This window comes from Nanorana parkeri, unplaced genomic scaffold, assembly GCF_000935625.1.
Source record: "Nanorana parkeri isolate BGI_ZX_2015 unplaced genomic scaffold, ASM93562v1 scaffold465, whole genome shotgun sequence".
NCBI classification, from domain to species: Eukaryota; Metazoa; Chordata; class Amphibia; order Anura; family Dicroglossidae; genus Nanorana; species Nanorana parkeri.
The window spans coordinates 879320-893312 of record NW_017306733.1 but is presented as its reverse complement, the minus strand read 5'-3'; the positions used below and the strand labels follow the sequence as shown (position 1 = coordinate 893312).

At 48.9% G+C, this 13993-nt stretch overlaps 1 protein-coding gene across 1 annotated transcript in view; it reads right to left on the bottom strand.

The window, feature by feature from the left end:
- ZFPM1 (zinc finger protein, FOG family member 1) overlaps positions 1 to 13460 on the bottom strand; it is a 93032-nt gene extending 79572 nt beyond the window's left edge. The window contains exon 1 of the mRNA XM_018560556.1: positions 13213 to 13460. Within this exon, the coding sequence (XP_018416058.1) occupies positions 13213 to 13252 (40 nt within the window). The 5' untranslated portion in view covers positions 13253 to 13460. The remainder of the gene's footprint in view (positions 1 to 13212) is intronic.
- Between the last annotated feature and the right edge of the window lie 533 nt (positions 13461 to 13993).

Sequence of the window (13993 nt, the reverse complement as noted above, 5' to 3'; positions counted from 1 at the left end):
CGGCGCCCGGCTTCCTGATTAGCCGGGCAGCCGGCACCATGCTCCCTCGTCACTTGTGACGGAGCATGGAGGCGGCTTTCTGCCCAATCAGGAAGCCGGGCGCCGTGTAATGACGTGGTACCCGGCTCCCTGATTGGCTGGGAAGCCGGCTCCATGCGTCTTAAGAAACGAGGGAGCTTCCCGGGCCAATCAGAGCGCGGCACCCGGCTTCCTGATTGGCCAGCTTCCAGTCATTACACACTGCCCGGTTTCCTGACTGGTCAGAAAGCTGGCAAATCGGGAATCCGGGCGCCATCTAAAGATGCCGCGCCCGGCTCTCTGATTGGCCCGGAAGCCGGCTTCATGCTTTTTCATCACCTCGTGAGGAGAGAGCATGGAGCCGGTTTCCCGTCAAATCAGGGAGGATTCCGTCCAATACACAGCGCCCCGGCTTCCTGATTGGCCAGAAAGCCGACTCCATGCTTCTCATCTAGTGACGAGAAGCATGGGGACTGCTTCCCTGCTAATCGGGAAGCCGGGTGGTAAATCATTACACGCCGCCTGGCTTTCTTAATGGGACTTCCGGTCTCGGTTTTCGGTATCGGCGAGTACCGAAACAAAAATATCGGTACTCGCTACCAAAAAAACGGTATCTATGCATCCCTAATGCTGGTAATAAAGTGGCAGCGGCAATGATTCCAGGAGAAGGATACTCCTCATTTTCCACAAAGAGAAAAGATACATTGTAAGCTAACATTGATTCTCATTACAATGGCACATGGAAGTGGGGGTGGGGAGAAGATATACTAGTGTATGGGGCATTTTGTCCCTGAAGTTGATGTAGCAGATATAATGGGCAAGTTTGAGGATTTGAGGGACTCTGACGAGGACCAAATTGTGATGTCTAGACGACTGGGTCAGAGCAACTCCAGAACTGCAGCTCTTGGGGGATGTTCCCGGTCTGCAGTGATCAGGACCAACCAAAAGTGGTCCAAGGAAGGAAAACAGGTGACCTGGAGACAGGGTTATGGGGAGGGAAGGCTCATTGATGGAGGTGGGTGAAGACTGGTCTGATGAATCATGTAGATGGCCGGGTGCGTGTGTGTCACTTACCTGGGGAAGAGACGGCACCAGGATGTACTGTGGGAAGAAGACAAGCCGGAGGAGGCAGTGTGATGCTCTGGACAATGTTCTGCTGGGAAACCTCGGGTCCGGCCATTCATGTGGATGTTACTTTGACTCGTACCACCGACCTAAACATTGTCACTGACCAAGTCCCCCCCTTCATGGACGCGGTACTCCCTGATGGCAGTGGCCTCTCTCAGTAGGATAATGCGCCCGGCCACACTTCAAAAATGGTTCAAGAATGGTTTGAGGAACATGACAATCTCAGTCCAATCGATCATCTGTGGGATGTGCTGGAGGAACAAGTCCGATCCATGGAGGCCGATCACCTCACAACTTACAGGACTAAAAGGATCTGTTACTGACGGCTTGGTGCCACATATCACAGCACACCTTCAGAGGTCTGGTGGAGTCCATGCCTGGACGGGTCATCCCCGCTCTCCCGTCATATTATACAGGACGGGTCAGTACAATAACAGGCCTCAGTTGGATCTTTTGCTGTTCCCGGTTGGGAGTTTATCCGATCACACCTCCAGATATTGGACACGTTGCAGTCATGTTGCCGCTCATAGCGATGTCCGTGGAGAACATTCCGGGTCATTCTTCGGCACCTCATTATTAATTGTTATGGATACATCAGCATTAGATTGCGCAATCCAAAAATAAGGAAGACGGAGATTAAATTCAGAATAAAAGATGTCAGAACAGCTGCGAGCCTTCCGGAGACGCCGATTATACGAAATGTCAGAGGACGGCCGGCTGGGGGGATAATGCGCCGGGGCCCTGGGCTCAGCTTCTAGAAGGGATCTCCCTGTACATTACCTCCAGGGTTCAATGATTCAAGCTTTACCGGAGGTTCTTCTACTAAATGTGACCCAAAAACTTCTCTTTATGAATGTTACTGACATTTCCAAATCATAAATGTGCAGCTTTCATTATAATAATCACTGGTGATCCTGCCATGGAGGACCTTGTTCAGGCACTTCCTGTTGTAGGGTGACAATCCTCTGTTCTTGTTCAGGCACTTCCTGTTATATGGTGACAATGCTCCGTCTCTGTTCAGGCACTTCCTGTTATATGGTGACAATCCTCTGTTCTTGTTCAGGCACTTCCTGTTATAGGGCGACATCGCTCTATCCCCGTCTCCCAACTGCACTCCTTTGTTGTCACCCTGTCACATGGCTTCTGATGGAGGCTACAAGTGGCCATTTCATCACACATTACACAGACGTGCTCCACTGTTGTCACCATCAGCAAACCCGCCCTGAGAAATGGCATGCAGCCATCGCTGCAGTGCATGTAGAATGGAAATGGCTGCAAATAGGCTGCAGGAGAAAGTGTGGCAAGACTACATAGCAGGGTGGGAGGAGCTATCCCAGGAGGCAGCTGGGACTTGTAGTAATTTAAACGATAGACCTGGATGACACGGCTGTGTGGGAGGAGCCATGCACAGTCACGCTGTCTAGGCTGCAACTGGGGTTTCGGTAAGGAGATACAAGGTGGCCATGTTTCATGTTAAACCTGTTATACGGGTGCACCATGACACGTATGAACCATGACACGTATGAACCATGACAGGTACTGCACTTTAAGTAGCCCAACGCACACTATGCCAGCTATCCCCATATACAGGAGTGACGGCCTGCAGCTGGCGAGATGGTCTGACCTTTGCGACGCCCAACTGGCATAGAAAGGTTAGGGGACGTCATCTGCGCGCCATCGGGGGAATTCTGAGCATCGGAACAGAATGCCAAAGCGCTAAACCCTGGCCACGCCCACACGCGGTACCAGCCGGGCTAAAACCAACGCGCGGTGCTTCCTGCTGTATGAACCCGTCTCTTATCTCACTCCACATCAGTATTGTGTTTCACCGGCTCAGCCTCTGAAACTCACCAGCAGCAGACAGCATGGCAACCCCACCGCCGCCGCACGGTGCGTCACATGAAAACACATACGGAAAGGGGGGGCGTTCTACCCGCCGAAGGATTTGTATTTCTGTCCATCCAGTCTTGAGATTTCACACAGCACAGCAAAGTGGATGACACAATTAAATCTGACCTCCGTCCCCCCCTTCAGTCTTCTATCTGACCTCCGTCCTCCCCTTCAGTCTTCTATCTGACCTCCGTCCTCCCCTTCAGTCTTCTATCTGACCTCTGTCCTCCCCCTCAGTCTTCTATCTGACCTCCGTCCTCCCCCTCAGTCTTCTATCTGACCTCCGTCCTTCCCTTCAGTCTTGCACAGTTGTAGCGGCTCCTCCCCTCTGATATCACTGCACACTGGGAGCTTCTCACAATCTGCATTAGAAGCTGCAGCAAGTCAGATAGAGCTCCGCCCCATTTCCTGGCTGGAGGACGTCCAGGATCATCTAGCATTTTCCTTCCCAATCTGACGGTCCTTGGCCCATTCCCTTTCATTCATTGGATTTTAGATCTGTCAATCATGGAGGCTCAGCATCACACGTGGCCATTACCTAGGACGGTCTGCACGCACATACAGCTTGCCAAGGAACTCCCACTCCTACAGACTAACACCTACCCATCAAGACAAATTGATATTTGCATAACTCCTCCCAAGATCCAGCCCACTGCTTGCATCGGGGCTCTTGAGAGGAGTACTGAGGCTAGGTGCTGTTATGTTTTCAGGAAGCTATATACAGCACCCTGCCGGCCCCTCCCACCAGCTATGATCTGCCTGTCGAAAGAAGCACAGAGACCCAGTGATGGCATCATGAAAACGATTAGCAAATTGATGAGGGGGGAGAGGCAGCGGGGAAGGTAAAATATAATCAGATTACACTTCAGCTTTAAGGAATGTAGCAGTGTCCTATAGTCGCGGCTTTAATTGGCATCCCAACGCAGTAGTGCGTTGCGTCACAAGTCACGTGCGACCTTATGCATGTTCTGCTGAATTAGCCGCCCATTAGTTTTGAACGGCCGCCCCCCATGCAATGCAACGTGTGACATAACACATGGCAAAGCACTGCAAAGGATTGGTAGATGGGCCCTAAGAGGGTAGTTGGGCCCCAAAACTGAATGAGGGTCCGGGTCATCACGGCAGCAGCAAACACCGGGAGCCAGCTGGGGGTTGTAGTTCCACCTGCAGCCCAGACCTGGCAGGCTCAGGAACTCCGAGGCTCGCTCTGTGCTCTGCGGCGCAGCAAGGAAAGGATTAAACGGGAGAGAGGAAGCTGACAGGAAGGAAGTGGGTCCGGGATTGGGGAGGGGGGGGGGCGAGCGGAGATACGGAGCAGAGGGAAGAAAAATAGGACGACAGATAGAGATTGGGATTTATCAATTTAATAATCGCTTCTGGAAAAACCCAGACAGGTAGATGGAACTCGAGGATTGCAATTACTTCCCCCGTCAGATAAACCACTTTTATCAGCCAGCTATTTCTGACAACCCTAAATCGCCTCCTTATCGGCGGCCTACATCTCCTGCCGAGCAAACAGCGCGCTCCTAGTGCCCAACGCCGGCACAGAAACTTCTGGGGGAGACGCAGTTGGCCCCCACCTCCAAACCAGCGGCCCGGAAAGGAAAAAGAAGACCCTCCGATCTCTCGCCGACCCTTATCAGGGCTTTGCAATCTCGCTGTAATCATTGCGCCGATCCCGCGCCGCCATCTGCTCCCCATAAAAGGTTCATTTTGGCGGTTCACATTTTCTTTTTATTATCTCGGTTCAGGATCATCATTAAAAAAAAATATCTTATATGTCTGCCGGCAGCAAAGTAATATCTAATGCTATGGGGGGGGTTTGAGATAAGATCGCGGCAGCTGTGAGATCTCTAAAGAAATACTTTCCTGCCCACGTGATCCCTCTAATACAATGACTGCGAGTCCCCGCAGCGATAAGGATCTGCATTGAGGCCTGTCCCGACACAGAGATCCTATCAGGACCTGACTGCATAATGGAATATTTCAAAAGCTTATCAAGGCCGGCGATCAGAGCTCGCCTGTTATCCCGCTCGGCATCTGGGGTGGGAGCTGCGGCCTTCAGGAACCGTGCAGCTTCTCACCTTTCTCCCCTCCCCCACCCCCCTTTATCAAAATAATCTGCATAAGAGCGAGGCGAATAATGAGCTGGAGGAGTCCAGGCGGCCTTCATCTCCAACACGTATCTGGGCTGGGAAGATAAGACGCACACATGTGACCGCGGTACATGTAATATTCCGGGAGATCGGAGGATGCTTTTTTTTTTTTTTATGCCGCATCCAAAAATTTCGGAGGCCTTATTCGCAGAGCGAGATCTTCTATCGTGTGCACGCCGTATATAACGCTCCCGGGTTATTTCGCTGCCATTCTGTTCTGAGGTTTGGATCGGGATAAAGCAGGCGGGACCACGTGTGGACATCTGGACAAATCCCAGGAGCCAGGTCGCCAATGGTCCTTAAAATATTACAACCGGCGCCTACGTTTTGAGGTTTTCTCAATGGAGCTCCTAGATGGGACTGACTGGCTCCTGAATTCTATATCAATTTGTCCAACCATGTCTTTAAGGACCTCATTGGTTTCAGAATTTGAGGCTCATTCACATCAGGGGCGCCTCAAGGCCGGGTGTCACCCGGAGCGGAGACCAGGTGACGCCCCGCCGTGACATCATCGCGCATGCGTGATCACCTTGACACCTGGGTGATGGACTGTCAGTAATTTTGGTGTCACCTCTCCAATGGTGGCACCTGGGTGTGGGCCGCACCCTGGAATATAAAACCTTTTAAAGTATTAAATGTTTCTTTTTTTTTATTAATTAATTCAGAACGACCTTCGGAGCATCGCCCAATACACTTAGTACATGTGTGCAAACATTTACTGAGCTAACTCCAGGTCTCAGAGAGCCGCTTCCCCGAACTTCCAGGTATGATATCTCAAATTCTCTGTTCAGGAGTAACAGCGCAGGGGCGGGGAGAAGGGTGGAGCAGGGGAGTGGCTTACCATCTGGGGCAGCACAGCGGTTAGTGGCACTTCTGCCTTGTGGCACTGGGGGGTCCCCAGTTCATATTCCGCTCAAAACACTATCTGCATGGAGTTTGCATGTTCTCCCTGTGCTGGGTTTCCTCTCACACTCCAAAGACATGCTGGAAGGTTAATTGGCTCCGGTCTAAAATTGGCCCTTGTATGTGTGCAATAGGGTCCTTAGATTGTAAGCTCCTCGAGTGCAAGGACTGATGTGAATGTGTATCATGTAAAGTGCTGCAAAAACTGACAGCGCTCTATAAATACATTTCATGTTGTGGATGCATTCAGGAGCCAGCCGGGAGTGCACACAAGGGTGGCTCCATAGGACCCTGCAAGGGAAAGGAGCCGCCCTATATCCAGATATCACGGCCAGCGCTGTGGGGAACATCTAATTCACATGGAAAGGAAACCGTGACGAGGTGAAGGCGGATTACACTCAGCGAGGGAAATGGATCCTTTAATATCACTTTCACACCAACAAGCTGATAATAATAAGAAAAAGTGTTTTGTTACATCAGTTTCATGTGCAGAAAAGTACCTGTGGATCCTGCCAGAAATCCAGCGAGCTGATAACTTCCTGCTTTCTCTGCCTGCGCTGACTGCTACCAGTTACATTGTTGCCAGCAAACTGAGAATTACAGAATTCCTTCCTCCATGTTATGGAGATGGGGGGGAAGGAGGGACGTGTTCTGTCCTAACGCGACTCCTTCGTAGACACAGTACTGAGAGTGTGTGTTGTCACCCTTGATCCTGTAAGCCGATAACTTCCTGTCCTGCACTCTTGTTACATTGTTTCCAGCTAGTTTTGAGGGTTACAGAACCTCATCCCTCTAGAATATGTTAAATAAGTAGTCCTTATACAGAAGGGTGAGTGAACTTTGACACCCTAGGACAGGAAGTGTGTTACTGGCAGGATCACCAGGTGAAAACACAGGGGGAATAACTGAGAAAAAGAAAACTAATGCAGCCCCCACATCTATGGATGGGTAAGCTACACTATATAAAAAAATTGTGTTTTTTTCGGTCTACATTCACTTTAACGTGGCGTGTGCTCCAGAAGACGTGACATGGCCCCCAATACGGCTTCCATCCCCCGCCCCCCTCTGTCAATCCCTGCACTGGCTTCCACTCGCCCAAAAGGATAAAAGTCAAAATATTAACAACCACTTACAAAGTCATCCACAACTCCGCCCCCGGCTATATCTCCAACCTTGTCTCAAAGTATCACCCCAACCATCCCCTCCGCTCTTCCAAAGACCTCCTGCTTTCCAGCTCCCTCGTCAACTCCTCCCATGCTCGCCTCCAGGACTTCACTAGAGTCTCTCCCATCCTCTGGAACTCTTTACCCCAACCTGTCCATATGTCTACCCCAACCTGTCTGCCTTTAGGCGATCACTAAAGACTCATCTCTTCAGGGAATCCAATCCCACCCCAACCTGACCACTCAACCATCACGTTCTCAAACAATTCATCCCCACACAGCTACCTCCTCATGTATCACTGGCCCCTCCCTTTTAGATTGCAAGCCCTCAGGGGCAGGGCCCTCCTTACCATCTTGTCTTGAATTGTATTGTAACTGTAATGTCTTTAAATAGAACACGAGTACATGTAACATATCGCAGGCTAATAATTAGAGATTGGGGTTTGTTGAGTCCGTCAATTCTCAGATACCCGAGGAGGAGAGTTCCACATTTCACTGCTGTGACAGTAAAGAACCCTTCCACAATCTAACGTTAAACTTCAAATGTCTTCTTCAGGGACTTCAGATTATTAGTTATTATATTTATACATTGTAATCAGGTCTCCCCTCTTCTCCGGAGTAAGAAGTGGAAGGGTTCCTCATAGCGGAAGTCCTCCAACCTCCAATTCATTTTCTTGCCCTAATCCCAGAACATGGTTCATGAGGATTGGCGCGGCCTCATTTTATACAGGGCTAGAACTATGGAGTGGTCTCTTATTGGTGTAGGAGAGTCTTCGTCCAGTTTTTTAGATGAAGCTCGCGGAGTGGAACTAGTATTGTGTCGGAGAGGGTTTTCCCCCTAGTAACCATTGTGGTAAATTGAAGAATTTTCTCTTTTTGATATTTCTTTTTTTTGTTTGTTTTTTTTTGTTTTAGGTAAAAGCTCTTCTCCTGTTTTTCTATAGAGGCTGCGACTACATGTGGTACCATTCAGCCAGAGATGCTGCAACCCCGGGAAGGTCCATCAAACACAAGTCAGCCAAGAGGTTCCAAAGCTCAATGCATAAATGTAACGGAACTTGAACTCCAATCTAGGAACCACAGCACTGTTGTTACCTTTAGTTTTGTGTTGCAGGAGGTCAGACTTGTGTGTCATCCTTGTTGGCCAATGAGGTGAAGCCCTGAAGTCAGTTTCAGAGAAGCCCACGGAGGACAGGTTCCTGGCTAACATACCTAAAAGCAGAAATCCCAAGGTGCCCATTCTCAGGCATTTGTATAAAATGGGGGGTGGGGGGACACACATAAGAGTTGATTCCCCCATCCATGCTAACAGTATGGATGGAGGAATCTACATTACGGGCTAATGTATTCAAGTGCCGCGGCTGATCTGATAAGGATGTGGTCAGTGTCCAGCCGATAATTTTCCACCTGGTGCATTTGATTTTTTCTTAAATTGGCTTTTGTTGAGCCGTTTATGGCCAGCTTTAGGCCGCTTACCCACCACCAACGTTTCCCACGGTTACCATTGTATTGTTGATTACTGCACAATGTTAGGTTCCCAGCAAACTATCAATTGAAATGCTAATTACAATTGTAAGAGGTCAATAAGGTCCCCATACACCTAAAAAGGGAGTGCATCCCCAATGGCCCCCAAGCCTCAACCCCCCAGCGGTGGACAGAGTCCCCAAAGGGCCACGGTGTGAGACCAGAGCCCCCTGTTATCTGACCCGCTTCTTGTATAATGGAGCCCCTATATATTAATGGGCTTTATGCAGCAACACGGTCTGTAAAAATGGAATGTGAATGAGCCGTGTGTGCGTAGACCTGAGAAAGGGCAGAAGATCTTCTATAAAATGAGACCCCATCATTGTTTTTGCCAGAATTCCCATATCTGATCATGTGATTACATTATGGAACGTGAACCTGCTGAGCACCTACATAAACGCCCCTGTATGCTTCTCCAGTGGACTGCAGATGGATCCCTATCACTAGGGTCATCACATCACCGCTCCGAATACCATCGCATTTGCAGAAATTCGTCTGAACTTACAAGGCACTGAAATGCCATTATCGAGGAGCACATGACCAAGGACACAAAAGCAGCTGATCGTCTACCAAATCTGGGGAAAGTGTCTGGAAGGTTCACAGACGGCCCCTCTGGGCACAAATCTGGGAGGCTGATACTTAGATAAGCCGAGAATAGCTCTCAAGAAGAACGCCAACTACGTAGAGGCTGGACGGTCTCTTTCTGGGGTTCCCGAATCAATGACCCCTCTTGCAATGCTTCTGCTCAGTCTACTCCGAATTGGAGCAACCACAGGTGTGTTTAATGAAACAAAAGGAGCAAAGATGAGAGTTATAAAATGCAGAAACCCATAGAGAGTCAGCTTCTGTCTGCAAAACTATTTGGCACTCAGCTCCATTGCGTCACTGGGCCTCCTGCCACATGATCTCCCAATACTGTGCGCACAGGAGCATGCTCTACTCTACCCTGATGCTTCAACCAGTCTTGAACTTCGCTGCTCCTTACCCAAACACTTCCCACCAATAGATACAGACATCAGAAGAGATACTGCGTTCACAAGAAGAGCACCAGGCACCTATCTCGGTTCTCTCCCAGGTTGAACACACATGGGCCTGCCCATGACACATATGATCAATACACAGATAGGAACGTCCATGTAGAACTAGAAGCTCCAGTTAGAGTACACATGGGGCTTTGTTCTACCTTGTTCATTAGGGGGTTGCTTGTTTTAAGTGGGGTACCGTGTTAGGACTTGTATCTGGGGTCTTCATGGGGGCATGGCCTTCCAACAACTAAACAAGAGTCAGTGAAGCTTGGTGATGGCTACAAGTTCTTAGGAAAGTTGGTTATCCCACTCCAGGAATCTGTCCAGTCAAGAGTTGACCAAAGATGGAGGCCATCACCTCCAAACACCAAATATTTTTTTGACCATATATAAGCTTATGCATATATTCTGGACACAGACCCCGGCCTGACCCTACAGCAAAATAACCAGCAGTCGGAAAACTTCAAGTCAACCAATGAGAAGATGTCCATAGCCAAGAGGATGGAATAACTCCAACTCCCGACCTTAACTTATTCACATATCAAACATCTCCTGTCTATTGGTTTGTTGGCCTATTTTACCCAATCAGCAAACATCCTTTACAGGTCTGACTGCAGCAAATGCACAAAAGTTTTATTCTAACTGGCCGCTTTGGGTTGAGGAACCTCACCAACTATCATGGCTAACAGAAGGCCTTATAACATGTTCCCCAATGTCTACAGAAGGCATCATGGGATGTAGAACCTTTTCTTACAGTGATTTTCCTTCCGTCTCTTAGGCCCCGTTCACAATGAGCTATTTATCGCACGATTTTTGCAGCGATAGCGCTCATACTTCCGCGCGATATCGCTCTATGTAGCTTCTCCAATACATTTCAATGGAGCTGTTCACATCTCGTCGCTCAATATCGCTTGTCGCTCGTCGCTGGTAGCTTGTCGCTCCTACATGACCCTTTTTTAGAGCGATTTTGCTCCTGATTGCATACAGCCCAATAGGAAAAAGTTGCGTGACACGTCGCTCAACATCGCGCAATATCGATTTTCATGTCGCTCAGTGTGAATGGGGCCTTATTTAACAATCATCCCCATGTCATTGTTTAAATCAGTGCACACAAGGTGGAAGACAGGTGAATACTTCCTCGTTGGATGAGCCTTTTTGAATGTTTTTGATGTAGAAAGCCACAGCTAAGCTACACATAAGATATAAATCAATTTGTGGAAGGGATTGGGGGTCTTGAAATCCATCAGAGTTCTAGTATTTAAAAAGTTTGAAAATATTTTTTTTTTAAAGTTGCCAGATCCTTTTTTTTTAATGTCATCACATCAGTACTCTGGTGATAAAACACAAGCGTGAACATTTTCCAAGGACAAACATAACCAGCAAGTAGGAAAAACAAAGTGTACAAAATAAAGCCGATCAGCTACAAAACTGTATCTACAAGTGACAAAAGGTAAACGTTGAAGAGCCCATTCATTCATTCATTCTACATAATGGATCCTCGGCTTCCACCCTTATCTCCGCGCAACCGAGAACAAACATTACATACACACAAACTTTCTCAGAGTCCGCCATCTTGATTCCGCACGTTTCCGAGAAGAATCAGATAAAAATCGAGGTCTTAAGAGTGTCCCAGTTGCGAATGATCTAGATTAGGATTTCTCGGCACCAGTGCACGCTGACAGTGCTTTAGTATGGCAGTTTCGAGGGGGCCCATCACTGCAGGTCCACACAGGGCTGGACAAATCCCAGGAGCCGGGTCCCCAATGACAGCTGGTGCCCAACTTTTGAGGTTTAGTTATTGTCATTGGAGCTCCTATAAAATATCCTGCTGGCTCCTGGATTGGACAGACCGGCTCCTGAATTAATATACATTTATCTACACCTGGGTCCACATCACATATAACACAGTACATATAACACAGTACAAAGAGCGATCATGTGCAGTGCGGTAAACCACAGCAACCAATCACAGTTCAACATCCAATCAGTAACTATACGAACCACCTGAAAGCTGATCTGTGATTGGCTGCTGGGCGTTACACACCTTTGCTGAATCGTTACTACAATCTGGGAACATTCATGTTTGTGCTTTTACCCGAATCATTCATCAATTGAAGATTCTAAGAATTAGTAAATGAACCCCCACGTATGACCAGCTCCCTTTCAATGTTGTTATTAAGTCTGGGGTCCGCAAATGAATATGGAATTTCCGGAGCCAGTCTGTCCAATCCAGGAGCCAGCAGGATTTTTTGGGGGAGCCAGTTCCATTGACAGCAACTAGAGAAAACTCCAAACATTGGGGGGCAGCTGTAAATTTTAAGGAGCATTGGCGACCTGGCTCCTGGGATTTGTCCAGCCCTAGAGGAAGAGGTAGCGAAAGAGAGGAAGAAACAATGTAACAGCGATTGATACATTTACAGAGAATCCATGGCCTTAGGGTGCTGCCCGGTCAGATGATTTACTATCAGCTGACATGATAAAACGTTGAAGGTGGGCGATTATCGAGCCATCGGAATGGCAGCAAGAGTACAATCGATCACTCTAATCATGTTGTCACCGTTTGTCGCTAATGATTTCAGGTGAACGAGTTCACTTAAGATCCCAAGTTCAACCTAAAGCGGCAACCTGCCCGCCGCGCTCAATACACACTCACTGCAAACCGATAGAAGTGATCGGAAACGACTGTCGGTGGAGAGACGTTTCGATCCGTTGGGTCATAATTGTGACTCGGGCGATCGATGGCTCATGTGTGGCCAGCCCAATGCAAAAAAAAAAACATCAGCCAGTGTTCGTATTTCACACCAAAGGTTCAATCAGTCAACGAACTTGGCACAGAGCGCCCCCCCACCCCCTCCCCAGGGGGCCCTAATGACGGTCCCCAGACAATGACTGTCCTAAAATAAATTGTGCGAGTGCTAATTATCCTGTAAACATAACGTCACAGGCCGGATCTGTAGACGACCCGGGGCAAGAGTCAGCATTTCCTCCTGGGATGTGGAGCTGATCAATGACCACAGAGCAGAGGGGAAATCCTTCCTATGCAGAATCCAACCATCCCAAATCATCATGCCCACAGCCTCCCAGTGCCAGCCCTGGACTGGGCATCCCCGTTCACTGGAGCCGCCATGGAACAGAAAGAGTTTATCTCCGCCATCAGGAAAAGTTTATAATAAACCCGCAGAGAGTCAGGAGACTTGTAAACAAGGCAGTAACACGGTAACAGAAGGCGCCACCGTGCTGGTGACTTTATCTAACCCACGCATGGGCATCCTGTGCCCGCTTACTGTTGAAGAACTACCTGTGCCAACATGCCCTGAGACTTGTAGTTCTCCACAATCAGACAAATTAACTTTACATTGCAGGAAAAATAACTTTATCTCCCCGCCGGGACTGACGGGCACTTACGTTTAATCTGCCTGGGATTACGTTGTTTTCTTCTGGACATCTCTCTGCGATGGGCAGTCGGGGTGGCAGGATGGGAGGCTCAGGTTCTCCTCATGCCCACATTGGCTGTGTAGTCTGTACAGAGGTTCAGGGAAGAAGAAGAAGGATTGTCATGAACAGGGCAGCAGAGGTCTCCAGGCTCCCCCAATCCGATGTACAAACCGGGGTGGCACCCCTGTCAGCAGACCAGAGCAATGGCATATGTCATCGGTAGCGGGCTTTCAGCCATGAGCAACGGCGGGTACCCCTTGAAAGGGAAAATTCCCCCCCGTTTCCTCTAGGGGCAACTCTTTCACGTGCTAATTTCTTGCCAAAAGCCTCCAGCAGGGGTATTTGATGGTCAGGAGCCTTTAGTGAGGGTAAAGGATTACCAGGAGCTTCCACCAGTGGTATTAACTTGTTGTTACCTGGCTGTGCCAGGGCAAGCTTCTCATTTAGAGGTACTATCCATAGAAAGTGCCTCTGCCCATGGTAAGTGACTTGGCACAAGGGTAATAATCCCAGTAGTGTTCTCTGGTTCCGTCAGCTGTTTTCAGAGTAGATGCCCAGCATGTATTTAGTCCTCTGAGATCAGATCCTGCAGGGGGTAGATGACAAGTCCTGTGTACTAATAATACCCTGCAGGGGGTAGATGCCCACTATGTGCCCAGTCCTTTGAGATGAGATCCTGCAGGGGGGGAAGATGACCAGTGCAGTGTGATTAGATCCTTCTGGTGGGGGGGGGGGGGGGGGCAATCGTGTG